This window comes from Delphinus delphis, chromosome 8, assembly GCF_949987515.2.
Source record: "Delphinus delphis chromosome 8, mDelDel1.2, whole genome shotgun sequence".
Classification (NCBI taxonomy): domain Eukaryota; kingdom Metazoa; phylum Chordata; class Mammalia; order Artiodactyla; family Delphinidae; genus Delphinus; species Delphinus delphis.
In genome coordinates this window covers 16336651-16348404 of record NC_082690.1, presented here as the reverse complement: position 1 = coordinate 16348404, position 11754 = coordinate 16336651, and the positions used below count along the sequence as shown (strand labels likewise).

The 11754-nt window shown below is 53.1% G+C and overlaps 1 protein-coding gene across 2 annotated transcripts in view; it reads left to right on the top strand.

The window, feature by feature from the left end:
• The first annotated feature begins 501 nt into the window (after nt 1-501).
• The window catches only part of TMPRSS4 (transmembrane serine protease 4), a 38157-nt gene continuing 26904 nt past the window's right edge, over nt 502-11754 (top strand). Inside the window, exon 1 of one of the 2 annotated variants that reach the window (XM_060017881.1) lies at nt 502-751. In XM_060017881.1, coding sequence (XP_059873864.1) covers nt 749-751 — 3 coding nt within the window. In that variant the 5' untranslated portion in view covers nt 502-748. The remainder of the gene's footprint in view (nt 752-11754) is intronic. The other variant, XM_060017883.1, reaches the window with a different exon arrangement.

The following is an 11754-nucleotide window of genomic DNA, read 5'->3' as shown; positions in this document are numbered from 1 at the left end:
AAAACACTCAAAAGGGATGTTGGCTGGTACTCCGTATATGAACCTACGCAGGACAGCTTCACTCCAAGGTCCGGGGAAAGGTAGGGAAACCTGTTCTTCACGGACTTCCCAATCCTGTTGCCCCACTCACGGCAACAATCTAGTCCCACCGAGCAGTAAATTCTGTCAGCCCACTCCCCACACTCCTCCACCACCTCCCCACAACCCCAAACAAAACACCCACACGGTGAGAACCCCAAACAAAACACCTGCAGCTAGAAGAGATGAGAGAGAGAGAGAGGGAGGGCCTTCTGACATCACAGACAGCCAACTCCCGGGTGGGTGGAAGCCATTCAGCCAGGAAGGCTTTTACAACATCTAGGTGTGTCACCTGTTCTGAGGCCAAAGGCCGAAGAATGACTCCAGGTATTGTTCCAGCCCCTAAGACGAGTGTCGGATTATAAGACGCATAATCGTTCCAGTTTGGCAACTTCACCTGTAGGGCTGCTTTAATTGACCTGCCCCACAGTCTCCAAATCACTCCTGGAAGACAGCGGCGGGAGGCACACGGCCAGCTCCTCGAGGCGGGGAGAGATGCTGGACGCTAGGGACCAAAGCCTGCCCTGCACTTAGGCCTCCTCCAGCCGATGCTGCCAGGGATCACTGACCTGCTGGCCGCCAGGGCCCAATCCCGGGAGGCCCTCCTCCTGACTTGCCGACGTCGCTCAGCTCCAGGCTGCAGAGAATTCGGGAAGGTCGCAGAGCCAACATGGTGAGTGTGAAGGCCTCTGCTCCAAAAACTGGTGGAGGGAGGGTCTCCCCATAAAGGGCCCTTTGGGCAGCTGAGAATTTTGCAACACCTTCCAGGTTAAAAAAAGAAGTCACACCTGACTCGCCCCACACTCCAGCCCATTATAGGTGTCAGTCCCCACCTGCCCTCCTCGCCAACAGCCGTTGCACCAGCACAAAGCAAGGGCCATCCTGCCTGCTCTCTTGCCCAAGGTCTCCTGGTCTGTTGGCTGGAGACTGGAGCCACTTTTCCAAGGCAAGGGTCTGCTTTGACACAGTGGTGGCCCTCTGCTACCTCTCTGGGAAAACTGACTCCTTTTCTTTTTAAAGAAAAGCAGAGGAGCACTGCTTCAGGACAATCTGGGGCGCCGTGGCGATCTACCTGCCCCTCCTTTCGGCTCTGCTTTCTCTCCTCCTCTGAACAGCGAGGGCTTCTCCACTGTCTTGGGGGCAAAGAGAGTCGATCCCACCTTTCAGGGAGGACGGCTGAGGACAGGAAGGGGAGGAGGTGGAAACCAGGGAAACTTCCTTCTCTGATTGTTGGCCAGGATGCTGCAGGTGCCAACAAGCAAAGTGAAGATGAAAGGGGAGGAAAGGCAGGGAAGGGAAGGGGGAGCATTAGGTCCGGGAGAGAAGGGGGCAACCTGCTGGGCCCCTCAGGGGACGGTCTCCTGACTCCCGAGCGCTTTCTGTGACACTCCCCTGAACAGTCTGGCGATGCTCTAGCCCCAGGGTTGGGGGAGCTGGGGCCAGAAAGGGGAAGGGGTTCGCCTGCTTTACTCTGCAGTTCAGCCAGCATTGAAGCACCAGCCGTCTATGTCCCGTCCCTAGAAGCCCAGCCTGTTTGCAGAGAAGCTCCATCCTGCCAGGGCTCTCAGGAGGGAAGAGGAAGTGGTACCAGCCCGCCCGAATGTCAGCGGCTTCTTGGTGGCGCTTGGAGCAACACGGAAGGGGGCAATTTGGGGGGCAGATGGCTGGGGCACTAGCCATAGAGTCAAAAGGTCACATGGCCAGCTCCCTTATGAGCTTGCCAGTCTTCAAACTTTCCTCTGAGACTCACCGTCTCCCTCTGTAAAACAGAAACATTATCCACGTGACCCCCTAGGCACAGACACAGGGTTAGTGGAAAGAGTAAATGGGCTAGTGGTATATGTGAATAGCCTCTGTAAACCAGGGAGCCCTGTACAGATGTCAGCATTTATGACTAAAGAAAAATCCACTCCAGGGAACGGCAGGTGGGCGGCGTGGCCAGCACTGACCCTCCACTGCCCGGAGAAGGAGCCGGGTGCTACTGTATGAGTGCATGGTGGCAAGTGGGCAAGCTGGGGAGGAGTGACCAGGCCCGGGGCCCCAGAGGCAAGGCAGCAGATTTACTCACGATCCGGGACGGGACCCAAGGAGCTTCTGGCCCCTGAGCTAACCATTAAACCACCCGTACCTGATAATCCTGTTATTTCCCTGTAATGAGGCCCAGACAACTGTGGCTTCCAGCCCTCCCTTCTCCTTCCCCTCCCTGCTTCCTCCCACACCCTCGGGCCACTCCCTAGACAGAGTCCTACACTGGTAGCTGTGTCTCCATGACAGTTCTCCTTCAAACCTATTCAACCAGGTACACCCGTGAGACAGGAGCTGGGGAGGGCCCTGGGCAGAGGTCTGAGCCCCATCTCCCCTCAAGGGGAGTGTGTCCCTTGATATCTGATACCCACAGCTGAGCTCTGGAGGGAAGCCTGGGACGCTGGGACTAGCCATCCTGATCTTAACTCATTACTGCCCAGGAGGCCCCAACACACCATGAACCACCAGAGTAGAGTGTTCAACACCTGAGGTCAGCCCAAACCTTGGGCCACCCTGGAAGAAGCAGGTCCTCCCCACCCTCTCCTCCTTGACTTGCCCGCTGGTACAGACCCAGTGGGTTGCTGGGCTTGGCTGGGGCTCAGGAATGTGGCAGGTCAGCAGGGGTCCGGGAGCATGGGTGGGGTCCACCTCCAAGAGAGGCCGAGTCCAGGAGCCCACTCAGCCCTGGTGGCACCTTCCTGGCTCGCAGACAGAAGAGCTGGGCAGTCGAAAGACCCAAGAGGGCAAGACAGGCAAAGAAGGGCTAGGCCCCCTCCCGTTCTCCAGGCCCCCTCCCTACCTGATGTGAGCCCCAAAGTAGCTCCATCCTTCCAACCACCATTCAATCAGCCCCTGCTATTGGCCAGCCTCCAGACGGCTGGAAGGAGGACAAGAGGGTACAATGCCTAGGTCCTGCCCTGGAGGTGCTCGAAATCCAGAGGAAGGACAGCTCCTTAAGCAAAGGATCCTAAAGGAGTGTGACAAATCCAGTGCCAGAGGTGGTGCAAGGTACCCCTGGAGGAGGCAGTAAATTCTCTCTGGGGGTGGTCAGGGAGTTGTCCCAGAAGAGAAAGTACTTGCACTAGACCTTGAAGGATGAGCAGGCTCTCTCCAGGCAGAGGGAAGCGCATATGAACAGCAAGAAAGCACGGCCGTGGGGGACGAGGGGGACGACGGGGAGGGTGCTGTGGCTGGAGCAACAGGCGCAGGGGGCACAGCTGAGGTCTGGGCCCCGCGGGGTGGTCGTACAAGGCTCTGCACGGAGCTCAGGTTGAGGGTCCCCACTGTGCCCTGCAGCTCAGGGGGGCTGGGCCAGGGTGGAGTCCCAGCAGCTGCCAGGGGCTCACGCCTTGGGCTGAGCCACCCCCAGAATCTGGCCCAGCCCACCCTTGACCCCTCCCAGGCAGGGCAGCGGGCGTCCAGCTCCACTCATTCATCCCAAGAAATGGGCAGCATGCCTCCTCTGTGCTCGCACTAGACTTGCTGGTGAGAGAAGGCAGACCCTTGCGCTCACTCAGTGTCTAGAGGCAGTGGAGGGTGGGGAGGGGTAGAGGATTATCAAACAATCACACCAACTCCAGTTTCACTAACAACTGACTCACAGGCTGTGATGAAACACGTGGGGAGCTGTCAGAGCCAGATCAGGGTGTGGGCCTTGCTGGAGGTCAGCAGAGGCCGAGGGCTGCATAGGAGCTGGGATGGGAGGAGATGGGCCGTGTCAGGCAGAGGGACCAGCTCCCGAGAATGTGGACGTACATCCCCAGGCCCTCTTCCGTCCCCCAGGGCTCTTCACTCCTGCACTTGGGGTGGAGTTCTGTACCTGGCTACTGACACGGTTTAGAAGTCGGGTCTGGTCCATGCCCCCGGGCCTCTCCCTCACCCTTTCCACCTCCCCTCTGTGCAGTTGAGACCCCAGTGGTCATCTGCAGCAAACGCCCTTCACTCCCAGCCTGTGCCCTTGACGAGGACTAAGAAAATCTGAGGAGCTGAACATGGGAAGTGCGGAGAGACTAGTCCAGGGCAGAGAGGAAAAATGGAAGCAACGAAAAACAGGGCTCAGGAACTCTGCACAAACTTTCTGAAGCCCCAGAACTAACGCAGGACAGCAGGAAACAAATGCTCTCAGGCCTGAACCTCTTGGCGGGCCTCACAGATCTCCCAGGCAGCTCTCCTCCCCTCAGCCTTCCTTCTTGATCAGATGAAAACATCTGCCTCTGTAAAGCACCTCAAATGCCCAAGCAATGATTCCCCCAGACAGTGATTCCCCAAAACCTGAAATGCGTTCATCTGCCACATTCTCTTATAAACCTGTTGCCACAAGACTATGAGCTTCTAGAGGAGGGTCTGTGTCTTTTCCATCTTTTTAGCCCCAAACCTAGCACAGGGCCTGGCACGAAATAGGCACTTGATAAACATTTGTGAATGAAGGACAAATAAATGACCAAAGACTGGAACCCCCATAATGAGTGGTTCTGACACTGAAAACAAGATTAGCCAAGTCTGATTGAAAAAGATACCAGATGCTACTGGAGCTGTTACCAAGCTGCTTGCATCCCAGACAGGGCTGGGGTGAGGCCTGAGCCCACCTGGAAACCCCAGCAATGGGAAAGAGAGAGAGTCGGAGCAGAACCAACACGGCAATCCCCCTGTGACGTGCTTAACTCCACCTCGCAGCCCGCAGCTCTGACCGTCAGGATTGCAGTAGAGAAATTCGTAAACAAGACTCAGAACCGGGACACCTCTCCCCCACCCCTCCCTCCGGGAGCAGCTTCCAGCTTCCTGGCATGATCCGCATGCAAGCGGAAACTCTCACAGGGTAGCAGGTGAAAGAAATACTTGAGGAAGAGGGCGAGAGACTGAGTTGGCACCCGTTCGGGGATGGGCACCCATCCAGGGATGGCAGCGGTGTCTTCCGTCACAAAATGTTCTGCATATCCGTCTGGCCGGGCTCTGCCTGCTGACGTGTCTGATGCTTTAGGCATTTCCTGCAGTCTTAATTTCTTCCTTTATAATATGCATGCATTCATTCAGCGTGTGTTTCCTGAGCATATGCTATGCGCTGGCTAGACACAGTGGGAAAGTCAGAGAAAAATACCCAAAATCGAAGCCCTCGGTCCCATATGCTCCATGGATGGAAGAGAGGCAGGGGAGACTACTTCCCCCCACCCCAGGCAGAGCAGGGCACTCGTTCACCCATGGATGTGAAACAGAAAGGGGGCAACGTAGCTGAGGTCACCCCACTTCACCGTCATCCCATTCCCACCCTGACACTGGGACTTCACTCATGATCACACCTCCGCTCCTCAGAGAGCAGGGTTCTGTCAGGCTGTCGGGAGGACCTGCCCTGGTGAGGAGGAATCACTGATGGGCTAAAAGAGAATAATGACAACAGCAGCCATGTCTCACCTCCACCCAAACCCAGCAAGCACAGCATTCTGTGGTCTGAGAAGCACATTCACATCCGGAATCTCCCTGAATCTTACCCACAACTCTCTGAGATACAGTGATCCTCCTCGTACAGATGAGGGGACTGAGACTCAAAGGGCTCAAGTGACGTGAGAAGGGTCACTCAGCCAACAGGAATCAGGATCAGACTCTAAGCTCTGGGATTTGGGGATTAAGTGCCCTGCTTTTCCTTCACGCCCTCCATCTCCTCTAAGATGTGGACCCATAAGACCTGAACTTGAACTAGAACAAGAACTTAAGCTAGCAAGGACCAGGGGACCCCACTTTCCTATCTAGAAGCTGATAGATTTTATGATAAAGGATGCATTTAGGGAAGACTGCATCAGCCGGGGCGATCAAGTGGAAGAAAGACAATGTCATTTCTGCAAGGAGACTGCATCTCTCGCTAATCTACTAAAGGTCACTAAGGAGGAAAAAAAACACATGGACACAGGAAACCAGTGGACATAATTAACTTAGACTTTCAAGAAGACCAAGAAAAAGTTTCATGCCTGATGCTGCTTAGGAGAAAAAAAGACTCAAGTTACCATGAGATCACTAAGGATAGAAAATCGATTTAAAGAGAGAATGTTATGAGTAAATCAGGCCTAGGACTAGTCTCACCCGTAGTTAACAGCAAGCTCTTCAGAATCACAGGCCCTAAAGAAAGGAGATCGTCCAGATAAGTGGTTCCCCAAAATTTGGTTCAGCCTCAGAGCCCTTTGGCCCTGAAATCTAATGTAGAACCCCATGTGGAAAACAGAGAAAACCAGAGCTGCAGTGTTTGAAAGGACTGTGACCCCCCAGCCATTCCTGCCCTCTCTCCCTCCCAACACTACGGCAACCTCTGGGGGCTCTACCAAATCCCCCCAGGATGCCATAGAGCCCTTGTCTGGCCTTGCCTTTGTCTACTGTGGAAATTTCCTTCACGATCCAGCTTCTACTCACAGCTCTTCTGTGGCTTAAAACAATCCTCCCCTTGCCAAGAGAAAGCCATCTTTCTGTAATTTCCCCACTCATCCTCAGCATGCTTTTTGCCTTCACCTTGAGATGGCCCTACACATTTCAAAGGACCACACTTGGAATACCCTGAATCTTCACTTCTCTGGCTTGCATCCCCCACCCTTTGTTCATAGAGAGATCACACATGTCACATGACATCACTTTGGGTCCCCTAACTGCTCTGGTCACTCTCGGCACCCTAGTCCTTCAATTCCTTTCCTGAAGTCAGAGCCCTTGACCTAATGAAACCACAAAATAGCTACCATTTGCTTGGTTCCTACTACACATATGCTAGGCCCTCTACTAGGCTCTTTCTCATTAAGAATTAATGATCTTTTAGTATCTATTATGTCAAGCACTTGCTAGGCTCTGTATTGATACTGTTATTAATTATTAATTAAAATAATACAACATGTACTCCATGGACACGAGGACTTTGCCTACTGGTTCACTGCTGTATATTCAGTCCCAGAATAGTGCCTTACTGAATGGACAAAGTATGATTATTGTTGTTGTTGTTATTATTAATATTTATTGCATTCCTACTACGTAACAGGCAATGTGCTATATGCGGTACATACTTTGGTCTCATTAAGAGGAAGACATTGAAATTCTGTCTCTCTGTCTCTGTCTCTGCCTCTCTCTCTCTCACACACACACACAAAATTGAGGCTCCCAGGGGTTAAATAACTTGCCTGAGGCTCGTGCTTCATCCAGTATAAAACACAGCCTCCCCTAGCAATTTGCAGCCCAGCACAGAAAAACTTCACCAGGTGTTCCCAGAGTTATGTGAGTGGGCAGGAAAGTGGCAAAGGAGCTTCGGGTTCTACAACTACAAAGTAACAGATGCAGAGCCGTCACGGAAGCAGCCCTGAGGCACTATTTACAGGATCGCGAGTTCGGAGTTCACAGGCAGAGATCCCGAAATCACTACAGACTTTGGCCAGGAGGGGGCAGTCCTTTGCTGCAGCCGCCAAACCAGCCCACTAGCGGCTGGTTCTCTGGCAGCAACCGGAACAAAAGAGAATGCTCTGGTCCAGCCCTGTGCAGACCCACCTGCAGAGCCTCCTCCAGCGCTGTGGGGGATCCTGCGCCCCAAGCCTCTGGGGTATGAGAGGGGATGAACTTTCACGTGCTAAACTCCTCTGCATGTCAAAGCACCGAACCACGTGCATCGTCCCTGTTAACCCTCACCAACAACCCTGTGAAATAGATCATATTCTCCCCGTCTTACAGATGAGGAAACTGAGACTCAAAAAAATTAAGTAACATGCCCAGGACCACATAGCTGGTAAGGGGAAGAGCTGGCTTCAGGCCAGTGCTCCTGACTCAGCGCCCAGGGGGTACAGAAGCAGGGACACCCCCCTCTGACCAGAGCATCTGAGACCCCTCAGACCACAAACACCAACCGAGGGAGACCATGAGCAAGTCTGTACAATCATGAGAGGACCAGATGGGTTTCCTGTGGGCTTGAAAAGGTGCATCGTAACTAGCAGGTAAAGCACCTGACAGAACCTTTATCGCTGTCTGGTTTTATCAGTTTTATCACACCGAAGTCCCAAAGGAGAAAACTGGGTCCAGGAGATGTTAAATGATTTACCTAAGGTAAATAATAGCGAAAAAAAAACAGCTCCACAGAGAAACAGAAGAGTCAGACTTTATAATACCAAGTCCTTCTTTCCTCCCCGTGATTTCTCTCCCGGTTAAAGTTTAAAGGACGATTCAGGACAAGCAAAGGGGAGTATGATTTTTCAAAGGCAATGTAAACTTTGTGGGGTTCTTTCACAAACCTCAGGCTGCATCACAGATGGCCGTTCCCTAGTTCAGATAAATGGCAAGGTTTAGAGAACCCTGCCAAGCTCTAAGATCCACCAACTCTTCCCAAAGGCAAACCCCCTAAGGGTCCCAGTCAGTCTAGGCGTCCTGACTCCTGATGGCTTTTCTGTCCCCTTCAGCCATTGCGCAGTCGTTGCATTCAGGTGTGCAAAACTGGGGGCACCTTCCTTCCCATCAGATCCTGCAGGGAAGGGAAGGTGGGCTGGATGGACACACTGTCCTGGGGCAGAGAGAAAACTGAATAAAGTAGAACTGTTGAGAGAACTCAGAGAGGCTGCAGAGACCCAAGGATGGCCCTCAGGTGGGATTTGTAGGAGCGACAGGTAACAGCAGCATCACCTAGAGACAAGGGCTCTGCATTGGGGAACCAGGACTTCCTTCAGTTTGACTCAACCCAACAGGCATGTACGAATACCTCACTCCTGCCCTTTACAACATCTTGCCATGTGACCTGGGGAGAGCTAGCACAACGCCTCTGTGTCTCAGTTTCCCCATTTGTAGAACAGGAATTGTTCCATCCTCGCCCTCTCCCCTGGCCCTACCTGGAGTTGAGAGCCGCGCCTGAATACAAAAGCAGATTCTTAAACGACAGCAGCTGAACAGCAGGCTGTCAGCAGGATAACGAAGGCCACCTGACACCTCCCTTCCGCCCCAGGCCCTGCCCCAGAGCCATTATACGCTGGGACAGGGCCAAGGTACTCAGCTCAAACTGCCAACAGGTCAGCACCTATGTGGCTTAGCACAAGGCAAAACCATTTTGCCTTGTTTTGGCTTAGAACAAGGCAAAATGGTTTCTAATGCAGCAGCCGAGGCTGAGGCTGGTCCAAAGGAAAATGTGCTGCCGATAGGACAACTCAGCACAAGGCAGATTGAGTGAGGATGTTTCCAGAGGCTCCTCCGCGCCAGGGCTTGGACACCCACCTGCGCGTGGCCCGGACTGGGGGGATCTGCCTGGAGACAGGCTAACAATTCAGAAGGCCCTTGAACGCCAGCATGATTTGTCATCTCTGAGAGCCTTCCACGCACTCAGGGCTACTGCATCACAGCCAGGCTTGTCTCAGGAAACTCACACCCTCCTCTCTTGACTCGTGATCCCCCAGCCCTCACTTCACGTCCCCTCTCATCACCTTACCTGTCATAGCTGAGGCACCCAAGAGAGAGGGTACTTGCTCCAACCTGGCAAAGGCATCAGCCTGCAGATGGAGAGGACATAGCAGCTTGCCGTCAGGTTGGGGGTAGGATGCAGGTACAGGGGTCAGGACAGTGTGAGGTCCCTCAGAGCAGCCCCTGAGCACCTGAGGCAGCCGAAGGCTGAGCCCCACTCTGCAAGCTGACTGGAAGCAGCCTCTGGGTCCCCTGGCTCACCCAGAGATCTTTCCCCACCCCCTCCCTGGGGTTTTCCTCCCTGCTATGTCACCAGCCTTAGCAACCTAGCTGCCACCTGCCAGAGCCACAGAGGTCCTGTATATCCCATCACCTAGCAACAGCAGCATCCCTGCTCTACGTTTTCCCAGAGAGACCATGGGAAGCCAGGGCTTTAGACCCCATGGGAGCCTGAAGCTGCCACAGGCCAGATCAGGACCAGAAAGCCCCTTTCTGTAGGTCCCTGCTTTTCTCCCTTCTTCTACACCCCAATCATCCCAGCTCTGCCCCTACCAACTTCTTTCCAGAATAAGGAATGCAGAGTCAGCATTGTGGAGCAGAAGAGAGAAATAAGGCCCCAGGGGCAGGGTGCTTGGCAAAGAAAGCAGACAAAGAAGCTGGGCAGGTTTTCTGTTCCTTTGGCCTCTGTGAGCATTTGCCTCTTCATTGCCTCATTATTAGCCTGGTGGTACCCATTTCATTGTGTGGTTAGTAACCTCTTATCTGCTTCATCATCTCTGAGAGTTCCCAATTACCCAAAGGGAACTTGAGGCACAGAGAGGTTGAGGAGCATGCCCAACGCCACCCAGCACGTGAGAAGGCAGGGCAAGATGAGGACTCATACTCCCCCGGCTGGGTCTTTGTCTTCTCTGCAGTACACTTAATCCTCACCCCCATTTAAAAACAAGGGCTGCTTTATGTTTGAGTCATCGTCTCTGAGCTGGAAGGAAAACAGTTGAGATATTCATCTGTGATTTGGAGCTGAGCTAAACCCAACCAGGAGTTTCTCAGGATCTAAAACAGCAGGGGCTGGGCTTCCCTGGTGGCGCAGTGGTTAAGAATCCACCTGCCAACACAGGGGATGTGGGTTCGAGCCCTGGTCCGGGAAGATCTCACATGCCGCGGAGCAACTAAGCCCGTGCGCCACAACTACTGGATCTGCGCTCTAGGGCCCGCGAGCCACAACTACTGAAGCCCACACACCTAGAGCCCGTGCTCCGCAGCAAGAGAAGCCACCGCAATGAGAAGCCCACGCACCACAACGAAGAGTAGCCCCCGCTCGCTGCAACTAGAGAAAGCCCGCTCACAGCAATGAAGACTCAAAGCAGCCAAAAATAAATAAATAAAATAAAATAAATTTATAAATAAATAAATAATAAAACAGCAGGGGCTGAGGGTAATTGGTAAATAAAGGAAGGAGAAGCAGGTGAGAAAGGTGCAAAGCTAATGGAAGAGAGGGAAGAAGGAGTACTAATATCAATAAAGCCCCTACTAGGTGCCAACCAGGGCAGTAGGCCCTTTCCTCAATAGTCTGGGAGGAAGGGCTTCTTACCCTTGTTCATGGACGATCTAGCAGATTCAGGAACCAAGCAGAGTTGGGTCTGCCTTCAGACTGAGGAAGGGCTGGGAAGATGCTGGGGGTAATTTCTGCATGTTGACTGCATGCTAATTATATGCAACTAGATTTCACTGCAGGGGAGCAGAGAATCAGAAGGACCCAGTACCAGCTGATGCCGACCAGACAGGTTCCTGAAACAGTGGGGAAATGAAAACAACTGTCCACCAAGTCCAAAAGGCTGGCCCCAAGGGCTGGATCTGTTACTCACTTGCTCTGGGGCCATGGAGACCACTCAATCTATAGGAGTCTCGGTCTTCTCTTGTGTAAAGTGGGGATAATTTCTCAGGGTTGTTGTGAGAGTAGTTAATCCTCAGAGCATTCATGAAAGACATAGAACAGTAGCCAACTGCAGAATTAATTTTTCTGCCTCCACATTTGGAGTTTGGATTAATGTCTTTCTGCCATCAGTGGCCAACTGCGAAACAGGGAAAGAAGATTCTCTGAGTGAATCAGAAAATGGGTGGGTGTTTTTCAACTAACTAACTTCCACCCACCCACCCCACCTCCCACCTCGTCCAGCTCGGGCCATCCTGGGCTCTGGGGCCCCAGGTATTCTTGCCCTTTCATTTGACTCCAGACAGTAGGCGCCTCGTTCCTGGATGAGCCCT